The sequence below is a fragment of the Apaloderma vittatum genome, unplaced genomic scaffold, assembly GCF_000703405.1.
Source record: "Apaloderma vittatum isolate BGI_N311 unplaced genomic scaffold, ASM70340v1 scaffold23500, whole genome shotgun sequence".
In the NCBI taxonomy this organism is placed as follows: domain Eukaryota; kingdom Metazoa; phylum Chordata; class Aves; order Trogoniformes; family Trogonidae; genus Apaloderma; species Apaloderma vittatum.
Window position 1 is genome coordinate 1,138 of NW_009696576.1, and position 17,585 is coordinate 18,722.

Consider the following 17,585-nt stretch of genomic DNA (forward strand, 5'->3'; position numbering starts at 1 on the left):
TGATGTTAAACCTTGGCTGTTTGCTTAACCTTTTTGCCTTTAATTGCTGGAGAAATAATACAAATTTAGTGCAAAGCTGGGTTAGTGCTGCAGAAGGGACCTTAGTTCTTATATTCTTTTCTGTCTTTCTTCAACTGTGTATTGTTGCTTACACGATTGCAGTTCAACAGGTGTTGAGATAGTTCTTAATCGACGTGAAATTCAATTTTTTTTTATACTCTGTTTATGCTGCAGGTTGAAAACGTGAAGTTACTGGATCGCTATGCAAATAGGAAGGCAGCAAACGGGACGTTGTACCTGACAGCTACCCACCTGATCTACGTGGAGGCTTCTGCTGAAGTCAGGAAAGAAACATGGGTACGTTGTGATACCTGGAGCGTGTTTAAACGCAAGTATAAAAATCGCTTCGTATCTCATATCCAAAGGGGGCAGGTTTGTGAATTCCAAAGTTGCAGTGGTGTTTTATGGCATTTTGATACCGAATATGTAAGAGAAACAGCTGTTTGGGAAGGAAATGAAAACAATGGCAATGTGACTTGATAGAGGTCACTCACTGAACTAGTGTTAGCTCCAAGAACATAAAAAACTTGTCTGGTTCCCTAGCTCAGACTCAATACATCAAACTGCCAGCTTGTTTTCACAGCATTTAGAACTGTGAAATTAGCACTGAAATTAGCCTTTTTTAATTAATTCTAAAGTAAAAGGGGAATGATAAAACGTACTGTGTAAGGGGTGGAGAGAAAGCCAAGTGAACCAGGTAAACTCTGCTCTACCTCAGTCTCTAAAAGTAATTTACCTACCCCTGTATTGTTCAGTCTTACTCTTAGTTAGGCTTTGGGTGTGCAGTCTGGATGTTTATTACATTTATTTGATGAATGTCACAAACTTGTGCTGCTGCTTAGATGCTGTAAGTAGCTGGTAGTACCGCAAAACCTTCCTGTCTGCTTGTACCACTCACAGCCTTGTCGGTGGCTTTGGATCAATGTTGTTTGTTGCCTGTTTTTCAGATTCTGCATCACCATATCGCAGCCATAGAGAAGTTACCTGTGACCACGGCTGGGTACCACCTCCTCATTCACTGCAAGAACTTCCACGTGGCTCACTTTGTTTTTGGGCAGGAACGTGACTGCCACGAGGTCTACACCTCCTTGCTGAAACTCTCGCAACCAGGTAGTTGGGGCGGGAGCCGGATTTAAAAATTGAAACGCTTGGAGCTGGAAGGCTCCTTGCCCTGGTGCCAGCGCAGGCAGGGGAGGACGTGAGATTCGGTTTCCATCACCAGAGAAGGTCTGTGGGGTTTGGCCCAGCACGTAGAGTGCTGCCGTGTGGAGCAGGGCGTTTGCTTCCCAACTAAAGGCAGGTCTTTTAGGAATGAAGAACTTGTTTGTTTGCCTGAGTGAGGCCGTATACGACCTCTCATGCTCTCGTAGCGCTCACGCTGAGCGTCCTGTCCCATCCCTGGCCGTTTTCAGGCATTTCTGTGACTTAGCTGTTGGCCTTGTGTAGTTCTGCCCTTTCCTGTTGGTCCGGATCTTCAGGGAGTTCTGATGTCCCACAAATAAAGCTTGAAGCCTGGGATCTTTCATTTGGCTCCTAATTACACATTTAGGCTGCTCTTTGGTGGTTGTGTTCGGGTTGTGAAGCTCTGTGCTTCACCCAGGCTGCCCTGACCTCAGGGCACTCCTACGGAGTGTAAGGAAAACATCCTCAAAAGCCTGTGGTCTCTTCTGGCTTCAGCTTTTTGCTCCATCATGGGTGGATTTTCAGGTTCCTCATTCTTCTCGCAGGACAGCATTCCCCTGAGCTCCCTGCCTGCCTTCTCTCTGTGGCAGCTTCTGGGTTTGGGGTGCTCCTTCGGTGAATGGGGGTTGGGAGTTGGGCGCCAGGGGTGCCGTTTCTCATTTCATTTTGTAATTACGTTGCTGGTCTAAGGGAAGGGAGTCGGTAGCACCAGCCTGCTGAGTGCTAGCCAGCACATAGGGCTTCAGCTGAAATCCTGTGGTAGAAACGGGTTTTCACTGAGATTTTTGCTTGATACTAAGGCTAATGTCTACTCCCAGCATCTCCCTTGTGCTCCGAGCTTTGGAGTTTTCTTAGTTCAGAAGTTCTGATTCTAACGCTGTTATATGGTGAGTTTCTGGTGTCCTGTTTAAAATCTGTTGCTGCTTTTTAAGTTTTGAAAAGTGGAGACTTTTGTAGCGTCTTGAAGCGTGGGCGCTGTCGCTGCAGGGGATTACATCAGCTCTTTTGTCTTATGGTTATTTGTGTAATATGCTGCAGCTCTTTCTGCAGTTCTATTTATGGATTTTACCAGTTCTGTTGGTTTAAAATTTCTGTACGTATGCTCCCTTCCTGTTTTTTCGGCAGAGCGTGTACTTATGGGTGATTTGCGCCCGTGTGATTGACAGCTGTGGGTTACCTGTCCGGTAACCTGGCGACTTTATCAGCCTCTGACAGATTTCCCTCTGTCTCTGGAGCGCTTGCTGCCTTGGGAACCAGCTGAATGAGTTACTGGTTGGATTTGCATTTTATGAAGAGAGGGAAGGAAGTAGGGATGGAGGGAGGAAGAAATTACCATTTGTCAGACACAGCCTGAAGCTTTTGTTGGGCTGACAGTAATATTCCAGACATCCATCAAGTTTTCTGTGCGGCTCAGAACTCGCTGTTGAGCGATGAACTTACAGGTCTGAGAGCTGCTTTAGGAACTCTTTGCAGAGAATCTATCTTTTAATATACATTTTCATTTATGGATTAATTCTTACGATATAAATCTCATCTAACATGACTATAGCAGTGAATTCAGTAGGAAACAATTTGTTCAGGGGAAAAACTACTGCTCTGAAGTTTTAATTAATTCTAGCAAAATGTTTTGGCCTCTCCTTGCGCATGGGAACTGAATGTTGGAAATTTCTGAGGATTTCAGTATGAATTGCCAGCAGTGGGTTCTACCCAGAAGAAAACCTGTGAGGTTGAGAATTTTTGAATATCTGTACTCTTCTGTGTAGTACTCGGTTATTTTATTTGGTTGGTTGTTGGGGTTTTTTTTTAGTGGTGGTTTTTTTTTTTGTTTTGTTTTAAGAGTGAGAATCAGTAGTGGTGAAGTACTCAAAGTGATAAAAGAAAACTTGTGGTCTTTGAGGGAGCAGAAGCTGCGGTACAGTGGCATAGCCCTTTAGTAAATGATTTTTAAGTCTCCTGGTCTTGCTTGGCTGAACTATTTTTTTCAGTCCCTGTATGGGTCGTGGTACACCTGCAGCTTGTTGGCATGGCCGCTGTGCTTATCCAAAAAGGTCACCTTTAGGAGGAAGTGTTGACCATGTGTCTTTTGTATCTCTCTCATAACTAGTTATTTATTTCTTCTTTCTTTTTTTCCAGTGAAACCTGAAGAACTTTATGCTTTCTCTTATAATCCTAAAATGTCTAAAGAGAACCGGGAGGCTGGATGGAAGCTGATCGGTTTAACATTAGACTACCAGCGTATGGGAATTCCAAACGACTACTGGGAAATAACAGATGTTAATAAAGACTATGAGGTAATTTTTGCCCCCAAAGTAGCCATTTAACACTGTATCTCTTTGTAATTGATGACATAGAACAGTCCTCCTTCTACTGCACAGGCGATGCCTCTGGGGAGGAATGAGCTCGGTTGGTTTTAATCGAAGCCGCGTCGTCTTGTTGTGAAGTTGTGGGTAATGATGCTCCGGAAGAACAGCGCAGAGCTGCAGAGTCACCTTGGTTTGCTTTCATCCCACTGGCAAAGGACCAGATAGTTGGGGTTTTTTTTTCTCTAGAGAAATGTCAAACCATGTGTTACGAAAAAAGCTGAAGTACCCTTAGCTGCTTTTGGTATTTCCAAACCCTGTCCCACCAGGCTGGTGATGGACGTGTAGAAGAGAAATAAATGGCAGTGGCCTGGTGTGGTGGGGGATGAGACAGATTGGGAAGGGACTAGGTAAGGATGGAAAAACAGTCATGGCAAGCAGACGTAGGGTGTTTTCGTGCTTGGTTGGATCTTTTGTTAAATAAAGGCTCCGTCACTTCAGTCCTAACTGGCTGCTGCTGTTATTTTCTTCTCCCCTGTAAGGCCGGGCTGGATCTGAACAGCATTAAATGAAAGCATTTTTCAGGAAGCTTGCTCGAACTCCTGCTTTGTATTATTCCCCTTTTTATTTCTTCTGATACTGTGTGCAGCCAGACCTTTTGGTCTGAAAGTCAAAGCAAACAGCTCTGAGAAAATCATTGATACATGAAGTCTTGAATCTCTTCCCCCACTGGTTGAATTTTCTCTTATGCTTTGGGTTGAAGAAATATAAGCCCACGCTGTCACAAGTGACTGGTAATTGCAAATGGATTGAGATGTGATGCGAGAGGTGCTTTCTCCGTTAGCTGGGTAGGAATGTGGGCATCTAAAATCATTCGTCACTTCGAAGCTTTGCTTGCTGGTATGCAACTCTCAAGTGCCAGTGCTCAGGGTTTCTAGCTTAAGTTTAGAAATGGTCAAGCCTAAAGTAAAGCCAGACTTGTTAAATAGCTTATCGGTGAAGTACGTGCTGAAAAGACTGTATTCGTTTGAGAAAAAAGGATAAAGCTGGTCTCTGAGGGTGCTGCCTCATTGCAGGAAGCTCATTTCAAGTTGAGTAAGGTTTAGAGGGAACTTCTAAAATATTTTGTGATAAATCAGAAACTTTGTAAAATTAATGGATTTAAAGAATTTCCTTAGAATGTGTACTGTGCAGTTCATTTTTTTTTTTAAATTTAATCACAAAATCCCTTCACCACATTGTCTTCTTTTTCACTCCTTCCGTGTTGTTTTTCTAAATGCGTCTTAATGGCTTGAAACGTTAGATGTTGACATACACCATGTCAAGCAACCTATTCCTGTTGTTTAAAAGTGCTAGGTCATAAGCTAGAGATGATTTTTTTCCTGAATTTTGAATTACTAAGTAGTAATAGATGGATTTCTTCTTCCTCCTCTCTTCTCACCTAGGTTTGCAGCACGTATCCTCCAGAAATAGTGGTGCCTAGAGCTGCTAGTAAGGCGGTGGTGATCGGAAGTTCAAGGTTCAGAAGCAGAGGGCGGATTCCGGTGCTTTCGTACTTATATAAAGAAAACAACGTTAGTTGCTCATTATCTGCTGTCTCTCTGGAGCGTGAGAGTTCCCCTTCTTGCCCAGTGCCCTTTTAGTGGAAGAAGGAGATAATTGTTAGAGCATATTCACTTCATATACAAGAACTCTGCTTATCTTTATGGCTCTGATATTAGTTTGCTCTGGGTCACAGAAAACACTTGGAGCTGTGCAAAAAGCCCAGACTTTCCAAGCTTCCTCTCTGGATTCTTTATTTTTTTCCAGCTTTCGGCCATTCTTTGTTATGTGGGGTTTTTTTAATCTGCTCTTCGGCTATGTTGGATAATGTTCTAACAAGTTGTGTGTTAACTCAGCTAGATTTTTCTTAGCATTAAAGAGGAGGAACCATCCTGAAATAAAGCCCCACTAGCTCAGAATAAGCAAAGGTTTCAGTTTTTTTTTCCACTGAAGCCCAGATTGTAAGTTTTTAACTTTGCTGCCTCAGCAGTGTTTTGGATGCAGATGTTAAGAAAATGCTGTCGCAGACAAATTGTTGTTTTCCTGAGGAAGCGTGCCTTGACCTGGGCAACTGCACGGAGTTGTGCTGGCAGCTTTCGAATTTTCCCTAAAAAAAAAAGTTCTGAGCCTTGAAGGGTAACACCTGATAAGCAAAGCTGTAGAAAAGAGTGGTTTGGACAACACAAACCAAGTAGATAACATCAGAAATGCTGATGTTTGGGATCCTGATCACCAGGCAGAGCAGCCTGGGCTTGAGAGCATAGCAGTGAGGTTTCCAGCATGGCTCCTTAGGCTCCCTACTCTTAAGATTCCCAAACTTGTAGCTTTGTGAAATATTCCAGCAGTATTTCTATACGCCCATTTCTGGAGCTGTTTTTTTTCCTGTGCAACAGGGAATAGGGCAATTCTTCAGAGCGGGGTGGCAGAGGGGACCTGAAAGCAGAAAAATAAAAGCGAGCTGTTGTGTATTGCAGGCTGCCATATGCCGCTGTAGCCAGCCTCTGTCCGGGTTCAGCGCGCGCTGTCTGGAGGATGAACAGATGCTGCAGGCCATCCGAGAAGCCAACCCTGGAAGCCCCTTCATGTATGTTGTAGACACGAGGCCAAAGGTATCTCCCTGGGGTTTGTGGCTACTTTGAAAGCTCACATCTGAATTGGTAGCGCGGTTTCCAGTTTGTTCTTTCACGACCCTGCTGCCATTTTTGGTGAAATTGTGTCAGACCCCAACAGGGAATTCAGTGTCAGGCTCCTGATTCGGTGCCGTAACGTGACAAATACTTGTGCATTGTAAAGGTGCAACGTTAAGTGCTGGTGAGAATGCTTGTGCTCCTGGACAATCCCGGGCTGAGAGTTGTGTTGAGGATGACCTCAGGCAGCTGGCAGTCTTGAACGGGGCTGAGACAGCGAAGCATTTTCTGCAGAGAGCTCGGTCCTCGGTGTGCCGAGTTGGAGGGAAACCTCAGGAGTCAATTCTGTGAGACCAAAGTGCTTTTATCGGCAGGAGTGGGGCTGTGTGGAGTCTGATAACAACTGAGAAAAGCAATTCTTCAGTTTTGTTGCCTCGGTAAAAATAACATTAATGTCCTCGTGACGTGCAGCTTGGAGGTTAATGCGGTTTAGCTCTGCTGGTCCATCGCCACGACTTGGGGCTAGAACTTTATTGCTGAGGTGTGTTGAAGAAACATTTGAAAAATGAAATCTCTGATGACTGTGGTCTTGAGGAAGTGAATTTAGAAAACAATTCCAGTGATTATCGAGTAAGCATATTGATTGGGAGCATCCGTGTAAGCACATTAGAACACGAGGATTTTTGTAGCATAATTATTTAAATGTAGAGACTTAAAAGTGCCCTGGTATTTTAAAATTGAGCTTTCTGAGAATGTGCTTCACTTTTCAGATTTTGCAGTTATTTTATAGAAACTATAGATGTAGTTAAGCTGTGACAAGGGCAAGAAGGGAAAAAGTCTTTCAGGGAAAACAGGGGATGTTTCACCTGTTGTTCCAAGATGTATTTTGGCTTTTCGTAGTACGGTGTTTCCTGAAGAGAACCTGGTCTGTAATTACGTGGATGTTTATAGCAGTGGCTACACGTTCATTTGATGCAGAGAGCTGCCGGTATCGCAGATGTTCTACTGAAATCTGTCACTGCTGGCAGTCGTGTTCTAAAGTATTTTGTGAAAACAGGAGAGTTTCCAGTTGGTCGCGTTTCTCCTTCTGACGCAACATGTTGTATTCTGGATGGTAGAACTGAAGTGCTAGGGCTGTGTAATTGTCCTGAAAATGCACAGACCTTACCTGACTCTTCCTTCTCTCCGCGTGACGGAGGCAAATTACTCCTCTCCCTCAACTAACATGTGGGGAGCTGAGCTGTGCTCTTTTTTTAACCGCTGCTAAAGATTTCCTGGTAGCTCTCAAACTGGTTTGAGTCGTTGTTAGAGCTGGCTTCCTTTCTACTTATTTTCTGCAGTTCCAGTTGGTTGCCGTATTCTTTCTGCTCAACTTTAATATTTCTGTGTTTCCCTCAGGTGGCTTTATTTCACCTGTGCATGTATGTCTGTGAAAAGCTTTGGAATTCTCTTACTATTTCTGTACCACCATGTATGTATGTTACTCGTAAAAATGGCTTTCCTAGTTTTACTTTCGTATGCTTCTGTCTGAATCTTTTTACGTAGCTTAAGAGTTAAGGCAGCCTCTGTGTCTCTTTACCTGCTTTGATGACAGCAGTATTTTGAAATTGGGAATGGTTTTGATGCTGCCTACCCTAAGAAATTCTATCCAGGGCCTTAGTGAGTCTCTGCCTGTGACTGAGGGCCTGGAGACTCTGGCATAATTATAGTGAAACAGCTGGAGGTAACGTCTGGGAGGTGGGGAAGTACATCTGAGTAACAGTTTGGTTCGGTAGATTTTTCCAGATTTTTGAATAAAAGAAGGACTTGCAAAACAGACTCTTTTATTTCTGTGTGTTATTGATTGTAATTTTCTGTTTCTCTTTTCTCTCTTATTCCTCTTCCCTTGAATTTGGCAGTTAAATGCCATGGCCAACCGAGCTGCTGGGAAAGGTTATGAGAATGAAGATAATTACGATAACATTCGCTTTAAATTTATTGGCATAGAAAACATCCACGTGATGCGGAACAGCTTGCAGAAGCTCCTGGAAGGTAGGTACAGTCCGTGCAAACAGCCGGTCTTCATCGCCCTTGGCTACTTTTGGACAGAACCTTTTGCTGACTATGTAAATCCTACGTGCACAAGTGTTACCTTAAAGTGGAGATCAGCCTGGTCACAACTGTAAATCCTCAACTGCCTCTTCCTGGCAGATTTACTTTGTGGTGGAGACCGAGGCAGAATAAATGCTTGTTTACTACCATATTCTTCTTTGACAGCGATAAAATCTCTCTTGCTCGTGCTTACGGGCTATTGAGCTGTATTGTGGCGAGTATTTTCTGTGCTGGGTTTCAGTATAGCATCTGAGTTGCCTTTGAGGCCAGACGTGTTATTTCTCTCTCTAAATTAAAACTGTTCTTTCTTCAGATCTTTGTGATGGCAACTGCGTGTTAGTCGTTGTTAGATGTGTGTGTGATGGTGACTTACGGTGAAGTAACAGATCACTAAACTCTTTGTTTGGAAAAAACTCAGGTAAAAAGATGAGTTAACGTAAAAAAAGAGGAGGGGAGGGTCTTTTCAGATCCTCAAGTTCTTTCATAGCTAAAAATTAGCTGGTATTTAAGTATGCCACCAGAGACAGCGTATTACCGCTCAAAGTGTGGAAATACTCACTGTTAGGATCTACCAGGCTGTGTTGCTGTGAAGAGATAATGAGGAGGTGGGAAGAAGAAAGAGCTGCTGTTAATGGAGTGTCAGCTAATTCCTCTATTTGTGTTCTTAGTGTGTGAAATGAAGTCCCCGTCAATGAGCGATTTCCTCACTGGGCTGGAGAACTCAGGTTGGTTACGGCACATTAAGGCTGTGATGGATGCAGGTGTCTTTCTTGCCAAGGTAAAACTGTACTCCAACCTGCAGGTGAATTAAAAAAAAAATAAAAATTAATGTGCTTGTCTGTTAGGGACTGCTCCAAGTCTGTGAGGTTGTCTCGGAGAGAAAAGGTGGGAGAACACTGCTCTTGAGGTTGGCTTCAGCTCTTAAAACCAAGCCTGCAGTTGGAGAACGTCAAGTGGGTTACCCGGCTGGTGCTCTCCTAGACCCTTTCTGTGACAAAATGAAACTCTAAAGGGATTGGGGTGTTGTCCTATTCACTGTATTATAACAAGCAGTTGTCTAGGCTTTACTGAGACTCATTTTAAACAAATAAAATTGCAGAATGTGAAGAAATGACCCTTATAAACTTCTCTATGCAACACGTATTTAGTAGTGCAACCAACTCCTGATCTTGTGCTCATTAGTTGTCGGACTGCTGTGCTTTAAATGAGGGATTGTTTTGAGCAGTCTATTTTCCCCTGGTTCTTTGTGAAGAGAGAGCTGCTAATTTTGATGATGTGATGCAGTCCTCGTTTGTGCAGAGCTTGTGGCTTTGCAGCTCGGGCAAAAGGAGAAAAGGCTCTGAGGCACGGGGCTCTTAGGTGACAGTAAAGGGCATGCAGGAACACGTGGCAAGAGTAGTGACCTTCTGTAAATGTTATCTTTTCTCTCTTAAAATTCTCCCGTGTAGCAAGCAAGCAGTTTTCTTGTGTTGCTCTTCTGCCACTGGTACACGGGGAAGACGATCCCATAGGGAGGAGGTTGGAATGAGCTCTTCTAATGTTACTTGAGAAGTTCTTAGTCTCCCTGTGTCCTATTCTTTACTCATCCACCAAATTGTTCCTGAGGGCAGGAGACTGAGAATTGTTGCCCCTTCAGAAAAGTGAGCGTTTTGAAATCAGAGGGTCTTTGTTTCCTGGTAGCTGTATTGCTGGCAAGGCATGCCACATCCCACTGGGGCTTCCGATGGCTTGGTGACCCTGTGCCCGCAAACAGGGCGTTTCTGTGGCCTACATGAGAAGTGACAATTTTTCCTCTTGGGTTTTAGGCCACCCAGGTAAATGCAGATGAAGGGCTAGCGTTTAATTACAGTGACCGACCTAGAAAGCTGCTAAACTGTTCTATCTGCTCTGTCCTTTGCAGGCTGTGAAAGATGAAAAAGCCAGCGTGTTAGTCCACTGCTCCGATGGGTGGGATCGCACGGCGCAGGTCTGCTCCCTGGCTAGTCTCCTCTTAGATCCCTTTTATAGGACTTTTAAAGGCTTCATGGTAAGAATGCGAATGTTGGAATTTCAAAAATTAAAAGTGCTTCCTGGGTTTGAAATGTAAACACACCCTAATTAAATGTTCCAGGCTATTTCCTGGAGCAAACAGTAGGTGACCTATATAAACCCAGCTTTGATTCTGTAAACAAGCTGTAATTGCTCTGAACAGCATGGGCACAAAACGGCAGCGTTTGATTTAGAATTCCCAAGTCTTTGTCTCCTTGAACATCCACGAGAGCTACTAATGAGATGTTTCAGCAAGAGATGAGTGAGCAAAGGATCCAGCTCTGGCGGCGGTCCACAAAAAAGTGGTGAAGAAACTTGTTATTTAAGACTGTTACAGTGAATGGTCTCTTATCTGGTAGGATTTAAAATTGGGTGAACTCGTTCTTGTGCCCAGGGCAGCGTGTAACCTGTACATCACGTAAAAATCTGCGTGTCGTTTAAGGTCTTTCTTAAAGCCATTACATGTGAATTTGGCCGTTTGCATCTCCTGCAGGCTGCTTCTTACTGGAAACCATCAGTGCATAAATCCAGCGCAGTCTGGGCTGTTTCCTTTCCATTCATCTCCCTTTGTTACGTACCTGAAAGACAGGCTGCTGCTCCCTCTTTGTTCCTTAAGAAGCCCTGAAATCAGAACAATGCAAATTTTGCCTCCTCCAGCGTGCTGCACTGCTGGGGCTGTTTCACGGAATCACAGAATGTTGGGGTTGGAAGGGACCTCAGAAGATCATCCAGTCCAGCCCCGCTGCCAGAGCAGGGTCACCCACAGCAGGTCACACAGGAACGCGTCCAGGCGGGTTTTGAAAGTCTCCAAAGAAGGAGACTCCGCAGCCTCCCTGGGCAGCCTGTTTCCTTGCATTCTGTGCTGGTTTCGTTATTGCAGTTTTTGCTTCTGGATTATCCTGTGATCTTTTAACAGTTAAAATTACATTAGATTGTGAAACATCTGCCCAGGCTTTGGCTGTGCCCTGGACAGTTCCCGTGTGACCCTAGAAAGATGGTTTTGATTTGGAAGAGGAGCAGTAACTGAAACAGGCAAACGCTTCCCTGTCCTCCAGGTCAATGGTTTATATGCACAAACCATGTGCCAGGGATTATTCCTAAATGAAGGCAACAGAAGCATAAAGGATGGAAAAACTTGAAAAGCAGTATAGCTCAAGGTTTCAAAGAGCTCTGTTGTGATTTTCTGCCTTCCTTTTGTTCTTTTCAGTCTCTGGATGGTGATAACAGGATTTTAAAACATGATCCAGCAAGGCTGGATTCAGCATCAGTCATTTGGTTCCTTGCGAGACATGCAGTTAACAAAAATACTGCTTCCTTGTTATTTAATTGTATGTAGCACAGGCATTCTGTTTAAAAGAGAAATAACCATATAGGTTTTTTTTTTTCTTTTTTCCTCCTGAGCTCCTCAGTGCACGGTTGTACTTGTTATTTCTTATTTGTGTCTTAAACATTAGTTGAATCCTGGCTGCTGATTTATTTTGCTGAACGTCACAATACTCTTTTTCTGAATTAAATAGCACATAGTGTAATATTAAGTGGTTAATTCTTTTAGCTCAGTGCGTGCTTATATATAATGATTTTAACAACACAAACTCCCTCAAAATAGTACTAGACTTGCTTGAAATAATTTCCAATTCCAACAGTAACATTGTGCTGGTAACTGTGGGTAACGATCACTATTATTATTTTCATTGACTTCTGTGGATATACTCACACCAGTAAGGTCAGCAGGTAGCACTTAGAGTTGAATGCCAGTGGTTTTGGTTCTGCTTTTTCTAAATGAAGTAATGCTCTTTTCTTTTTTTTTTAATTTCTGTTTTAAAACTGCAGGTTCTAATAGAAAAGGAGTGGATTGCAATGGGGCACAAGTTCTCCCACAGGTAAGCAGAGCGTGTTATTCCTGGGTGAACTCATACGTTGTTTCCTGGTTCATAAACTCCCCTGAAAAATTTAAATGAAAATACAGGACAGAGGAGAGAAGATCTGGAAAATCCTGGAGTTGGTGACATAAAGCCAGTACCTGCTAAGGTTGTTATTTCATCAGTGCTTTTCTTACGACTTTACAAAATCATACAGTCTTGAGCAAATTGTTTGAATTCTCAGCAGTTTCCTGCCTGTAAAATCACACTCCTGTTATGGAAGGAGTGCTAATGTTCTGGCAACACGTGTAAATTCCCCTGCAGTCGTCTCCTGGAAGAAAAACTCAGCTACTGTTTTTCAGGACTTTTTACCAAGCTCAAAGCAGAAACTCGAGCCCACTGTCGTGCTCAAACCTGGCTTGACTTGCATGCCCTAGGCAGATTAAAAACACCGTTGTTCCTGTAACTGATGGCCTGCATCTTGTAGGGATGCTGTTGTTATATTTACCATCAGAAATTAGCAATTGAGATGATCTAAAATAATCTGGGGAGGGAAGGGACCGGTTTATTCAGTGATACTAGTTTGTGAAAAATTGAAGCTTTGTTAATCCCTGCCTAGATTTCTGCAGAACTACGAGGGGTTTTCTGAACTTCCTCTAACGCTGTCAAAATGTGTTTTGATTGTTGCTTTGAGGCTTTCTTTGTTTCAGGGGGGTGTGCCTAAATGTGCAGGTGCTGTAAGATAACTCATAAAATCACAGAATGCTTGGGATTGGAAAGGACCTTAAAGATCATCTCGTTCCAACCCCCCTGCCGTGGGGAGGGACGCCTCCCACGAGAGCAGGTTGCTCCAGGCCCCCTCTGACCTGTTTGCTTCTGATTCTGCAAAGGAATTTTTTATTCTAGTAGCAAAGAAAACTTCCAGTTGTTTAATGCTGAGGGAATTCTTTTTTTGTTGTCGGGTGACAGAGGCTTTAACCCTGTTTTTTCTGCATCCCTCCAGGTGTGGTCATTTGGATGGTGACCCCAAAGAAGTGTCCCCTGTCTTCACTCAGTTCATCGAATGTGTCTGGCAGCTCATGCAGCAGTTCCCCTGCGCCTTCGAGTTCAACGAGCGTTTCCTTCTCGAAATTCACGACCACGTCTACTCCTGCCAGTTTGGCAACTTCCTCGGGACCTGCCATAAGGAGCGCGAGGATCTGAAGTGAGTTGGCGTTAGAGCCAGCAGTCTAGAAGTGACTTAAAACATTTAAAAAAAACCCCAAAAATGACTAGGTTGTGTTTGTTAGGGCATTTTTAATTCAGCTGTAAACTGGTTAAGGGTAACATTGTCCTGAGAGATGCTTGTGTTGTATGGTGTGAAAAAGAATTGTAGCTTAATTATATCCCAAGGTGAGATGTTTGATTTGGACCACAGTAACTTGCAGATACCCCTTTTGGACTGAATAGGGTCCGTTTTAAATGGTTGTGTGTTCTGATGTATTGTGCGTTTAGGAAGTTAATCAGATGGTGTGTAAAAATAATTCTTGGCTTCCTTCATCTAATTTTGCCCATAACAACTAATGTTATTAATCCTCTTAACTTGATCCATTTGTTTTTACTGATTCGCTGTTACTTGTCATGGACAGAATCTTTGAGAAGACCCATTCTCTGTGGCCTTTCCTCTTACAGAAGAGGCAGGAATTCCGAAATCCTTTGTACAGAGGATTTACAGCTTACCAAGAGCTTCTACCAAACACACTACCTTTCAGTTTCCAGTAAGTCGCTTATTTAAGATGTGGAAGAAGGAGGGCAGTGTATTTTCCATTATAATGTTGGTTTGTCGTTCAGGTTTAATAAAACACATTTTCACTGATTAGCGTGGGTTGTTCTACCTTTCCCCTCCATTCCTCATCCGTAAACTGAGAGTAGTAGTGCACAGGTAATTGCTAAATAAGTGCAGGTACTGTCATTTAAAATAATATTTTTTCTTTGGTGTTGAGAAAGAGGGTGTGGAAAAGCGAGGGACAGAACTTTAGATGTGTAGAGAGACCCACGCACATGCCCTGGCTGCTTGCTCTGTCACGTTTAAGTGATGGGACAGGCAGTTGTTAAAGTTCCTTCTTTAAGGAAATCTTTCCAACAGGAATTTCGCTGCCCAGCCACACTCAGGTTTCTGCAGTCAGAGTGGGTTTCACAAAAGGGATTTCTTGTTGCCGTGTCTGTTTGTTTGGCCAGAGCGTTAACAGTTGAAGTGGTGGAGTTTCCTTCGCTTCTGGCTTGCTCCTGTTCCCTGCTGAGAGAGGGAGGGACACAAATGTGGTTTTAGGTGCTACTTCTGGGCAAAGGGTTTTAATAAAAGGAGGGAGGTCGGGCAAACTGAGGGCATGGAGGTGAGCTGCCTGAGCCTCCAGCGAGTGTGGAAGAAAAAAAGTGTGATTTTGTCTTAAGCTAATACTGCAGGCACTGCCTGTGGATCATAAGGCAGAAGTACTGAAATGCTCAGTATTTCCAAACTTAATTTGCTCACTGATGCTGAATTTTAGAATCTAAGGCTGTGGCAGTTTTTTTTTAAAATCAATTGCTAATCTCAATTAGTTGAAGATCCCGTTCTTTAAACAGTATCTGGTTTGTTGGCCGACGGTGCAGTCAGTGGCCTTGCTCTCTTTTTCGCGCTCTCTTGTTGAGGTTTTGGTGTGGGATGTACAATCGCTTTGACAAAGGGATGCACCCCAAGCAGCGTGTGTTGGATCATCTGCTCGGCTGCATGAGCAAAAAGGTGCAACTGGAGGACAACGCGTCTGAGCTGGAAAATGTGAGTCCCGAATCTTAAGAATATTTAAAATTACGCAACGGTTTTGGCAAATACAACAGATGGAACGTTCGTTTCAACGTGCTGGGCAGGGCCCTTTCCTAGGTTAATGCAAATGCTGAAAACTTCAGCTTTATTAATTAAACTATGGTCCCTTCCAGCCCCTACCGTTCTGTGTTTGTATCGAATGGTGTAGAAGGATTGGTGCCCATTAGCTCTGGATTAAAGAGTGGAAAAGAGGTGCTGGTACAAGACTGTTACGTTGGCAGGGTTGTTTTGTGTATCCCTGACATCTGGGAATAATAGCTCTGATAATTTTCTTTTTTTAAATGTCTTTTTGTGTAGAAACTTCCTTTCCTCGATGGCCCTTCGCCCAGCGAAGCTTGCTCCTTACCTAGAGCAAGCCGTGCTCCTTCAAAAACGCCGATGCTCAACACTCCTCAGGATTACGGAGGGGACCCTCCTCTCACGCTGAGCAACGGCGGCTCTGCCGGGGAGCTTGATCTGCCAGTTGCAACCCAAAAGCACGAAGAGAACCCGCCTCACCCCTGCAACCTTCCCGACGCCGTTGACAATTTAGACTCTGAAGTGCAGGATGGAAAGCCGCGGCGCCGTTGACAGCCCCGGTGCCGTGTGGTGGCGAGGCCTCCGGGAGCTGTGCCCCCGTGGGGGGCTGCGCGCCCCCTCACCATTTCCAGCTGAGCCTGAGCACGCATGTTTGCGGGGAGCCACGCTGGCTCTGGAGAAGGGTCAGTGTTTGGTTTGGTTCGTATCGGTTTTGCCGCTGGGATGATGGCAGTGCCCGCAGAGCTGCGCAGAAGCCTTCCTTGAGTTAGCACAAACCTTATTTTTTAGCGTGGGAACACAAAGTGTGTTGAAGGTTTACGCGTTTACGGTTCGTGGCTGGGGTTTCAGGCTGAAAGAGATCTTGGCCAATGAAGGTGGGGCGTGGAAGTCGTGCAGTGTTTACAACCGAAAGAGGAAGGATACGCTCCGCTTATTCTCAGCGGTGGTACAAGACCGTCTCAAAATGATGAAAAAGTTCAGTTGATCTTAAAGAAACTCAAGTCTCTTCTTAGCTGTGAATGAATCTCTGCATGGACCCTCACCTTGTGGCTGAAAGAGATCTTGGCCAATGAAGGTGGGGCGTGGAAGTCGTGCAGTGTTTACAACCGAAAGAGGAAGGATACGCTCCGCTTATTCTCAGCGGTGGTACAAGACCGTCTCAAAATGATGAAAAAGTTCAGTTGATCTTAAAGAAACTCAAGTCTCTTCTTAGCTGTGAATGAATCTCTGCATGGACCCTCACCTTGTGGCAGAACGGATGCATTTTTTTTGTTTCCTATGCATATTTGTTAAACAAAACCAAACCCCCCTGTGCCTTTTTCTAGAGACCGTTTTAATGTCTAGCCGCGCAGTGTACTGGTTTTAGCATTGTGGAGTGTAGCATTTGGTCTTCTTTGTAGTCAGTATTTTTAAACAAGTGGGTTTTTTATCTGCTGCCAGCTTCTCCAGGATCTTTGCTGATCCCCTGAGTTCAGTAGCTTCTTTCTAAGCTGACCTTTCAAAGAACAAGCTTTGGTGGCCCTCATTTACTGATGGTGGGCATGCAACAAGCCACAAAGCACTTAACACGGGAATTTTTGGCAGAGGGAGGAGTAGAAATGAGAAAAGATAGGAAGCAATTTATAGGGAATTTGTCTTCCTTGTTTTATCATCTTGGTTAAATTGAAGCAAGAGAGTAACTCTTTGTTTTAAGCTGGAATCGATGTGCTTTCCTCACGCCCATCGACGAGGCAGGACTTACAGCCCAAACAGATTCCTACCCATCAGGTGCTGAGTGCCGAGAGCAAATGTCCTCCTGGGTGTTAAAATTACACGAACCTCGGAGATGTTTTGGCCGTCCTGTCGAGATGTGGCGAGCTGAACAATATTTCTCAACGGCAGCGAGCTTTGCAGTTTTTGGCCACAAAACGTAAATTGGGATGTGACCCCTCGCTGGAGCAAGAAGCAGACGTTGTCGTGGTTCTAGAGCTCGTTAACACTGCTTGGTTTCTTTAACCTGTGGTAGTCTTGGCTGGAGATACTAGTTCAAAGTTGCAGGTTTAAGACAAGCTTCTGTAGATGTGCTTAATTGCAGAGTCCTGTTGTGCAGCTTAATTCAAGGCGCTTTCCTGCTTTCTTTTGGATCCTCTTGTTTAAAGGAGATGCTGCCGCTAGGTCTTACAATCCGTTTTTCTCTTCAGTTTGGTTCAAAATTATTTTATAAAAAATATTTTCTCAGCCTTCCCAACCTATGATAAAAAGTAGAAACACGCTATTATAGCATCGTAAAATGCTTTTCTCTTTTATAAAATAATTTTGAACCAAACTGAAAATATTTTCTCAGCCTTCCCAACCTATGATAAAAAGTAGAAACACGCTATTATAGCATCGTAAAATGCAACAGCTGGTGTTCACATACCAGTGACCCCTGGTGAAGTGACAGTGCGAGTTTCAGTGTTTGAGATAAAGTAGAAAAGAGGAGAGGAAAAAAACAAACCACCAAACACAAAAACTCCTCTGAGTGTAAGAAAATAGATATTTTATTAAGCATATCAAAAGA

At 43.8% G+C, this 17,585-nt stretch overlaps 1 protein-coding gene across 1 annotated transcript; it reads left to right on the forward strand.

Annotated features, from left to right (window-relative positions):
- The first annotated feature begins 225 nt into the window (after positions 1-225).
- On the forward strand, positions 226-15,598 carry MTMR8 (myotubularin related protein 8). Its single transcript, XM_009875584.1, has 13 exons — positions 226-357; positions 1,008-1,170; positions 3,376-3,533; positions 4,988-5,116; positions 6,059-6,193; positions 8,110-8,242; positions 8,971-9,080; positions 10,203-10,328; positions 12,161-12,210; positions 13,193-13,393; positions 13,818-13,946; positions 14,857-14,983; positions 15,326-15,598. Exons 1-13 carry the CDS (start codon positions 226-228, stop codon positions 15,596-15,598), a joined length of 1,866 nt encoding a protein of 621 aa, XP_009873886.1.
- The last annotated feature ends 1,987 nt before the right edge of the window (positions 15,599-17,585 follow it).

Excerpts from the sequence above, each read along its gene's own strand:
- MTMR8 (XM_009875584.1), top strand. The coding sequence starts at position 226 with ATGCTGCAGGTTGAAAACGTGAAGTTACTGGATCGCTATGCAAATAGG. Across the intron at positions 8,243-8,970 it reads CTTGCAGAAGCTCCTGGAAG|TGTGTGAAATGAAGTCCCCG; the intron begins GTAGGTACAGTC and ends TTGTGTTCTTAG. Across the intron at positions 13,947-14,856 it reads ACACTACCTTTCAGTTTCCA|GTTTTGGTGTGGGATGTACA; the intron begins GTAAGTCGCTTA and ends TCTCTTGTTGAG.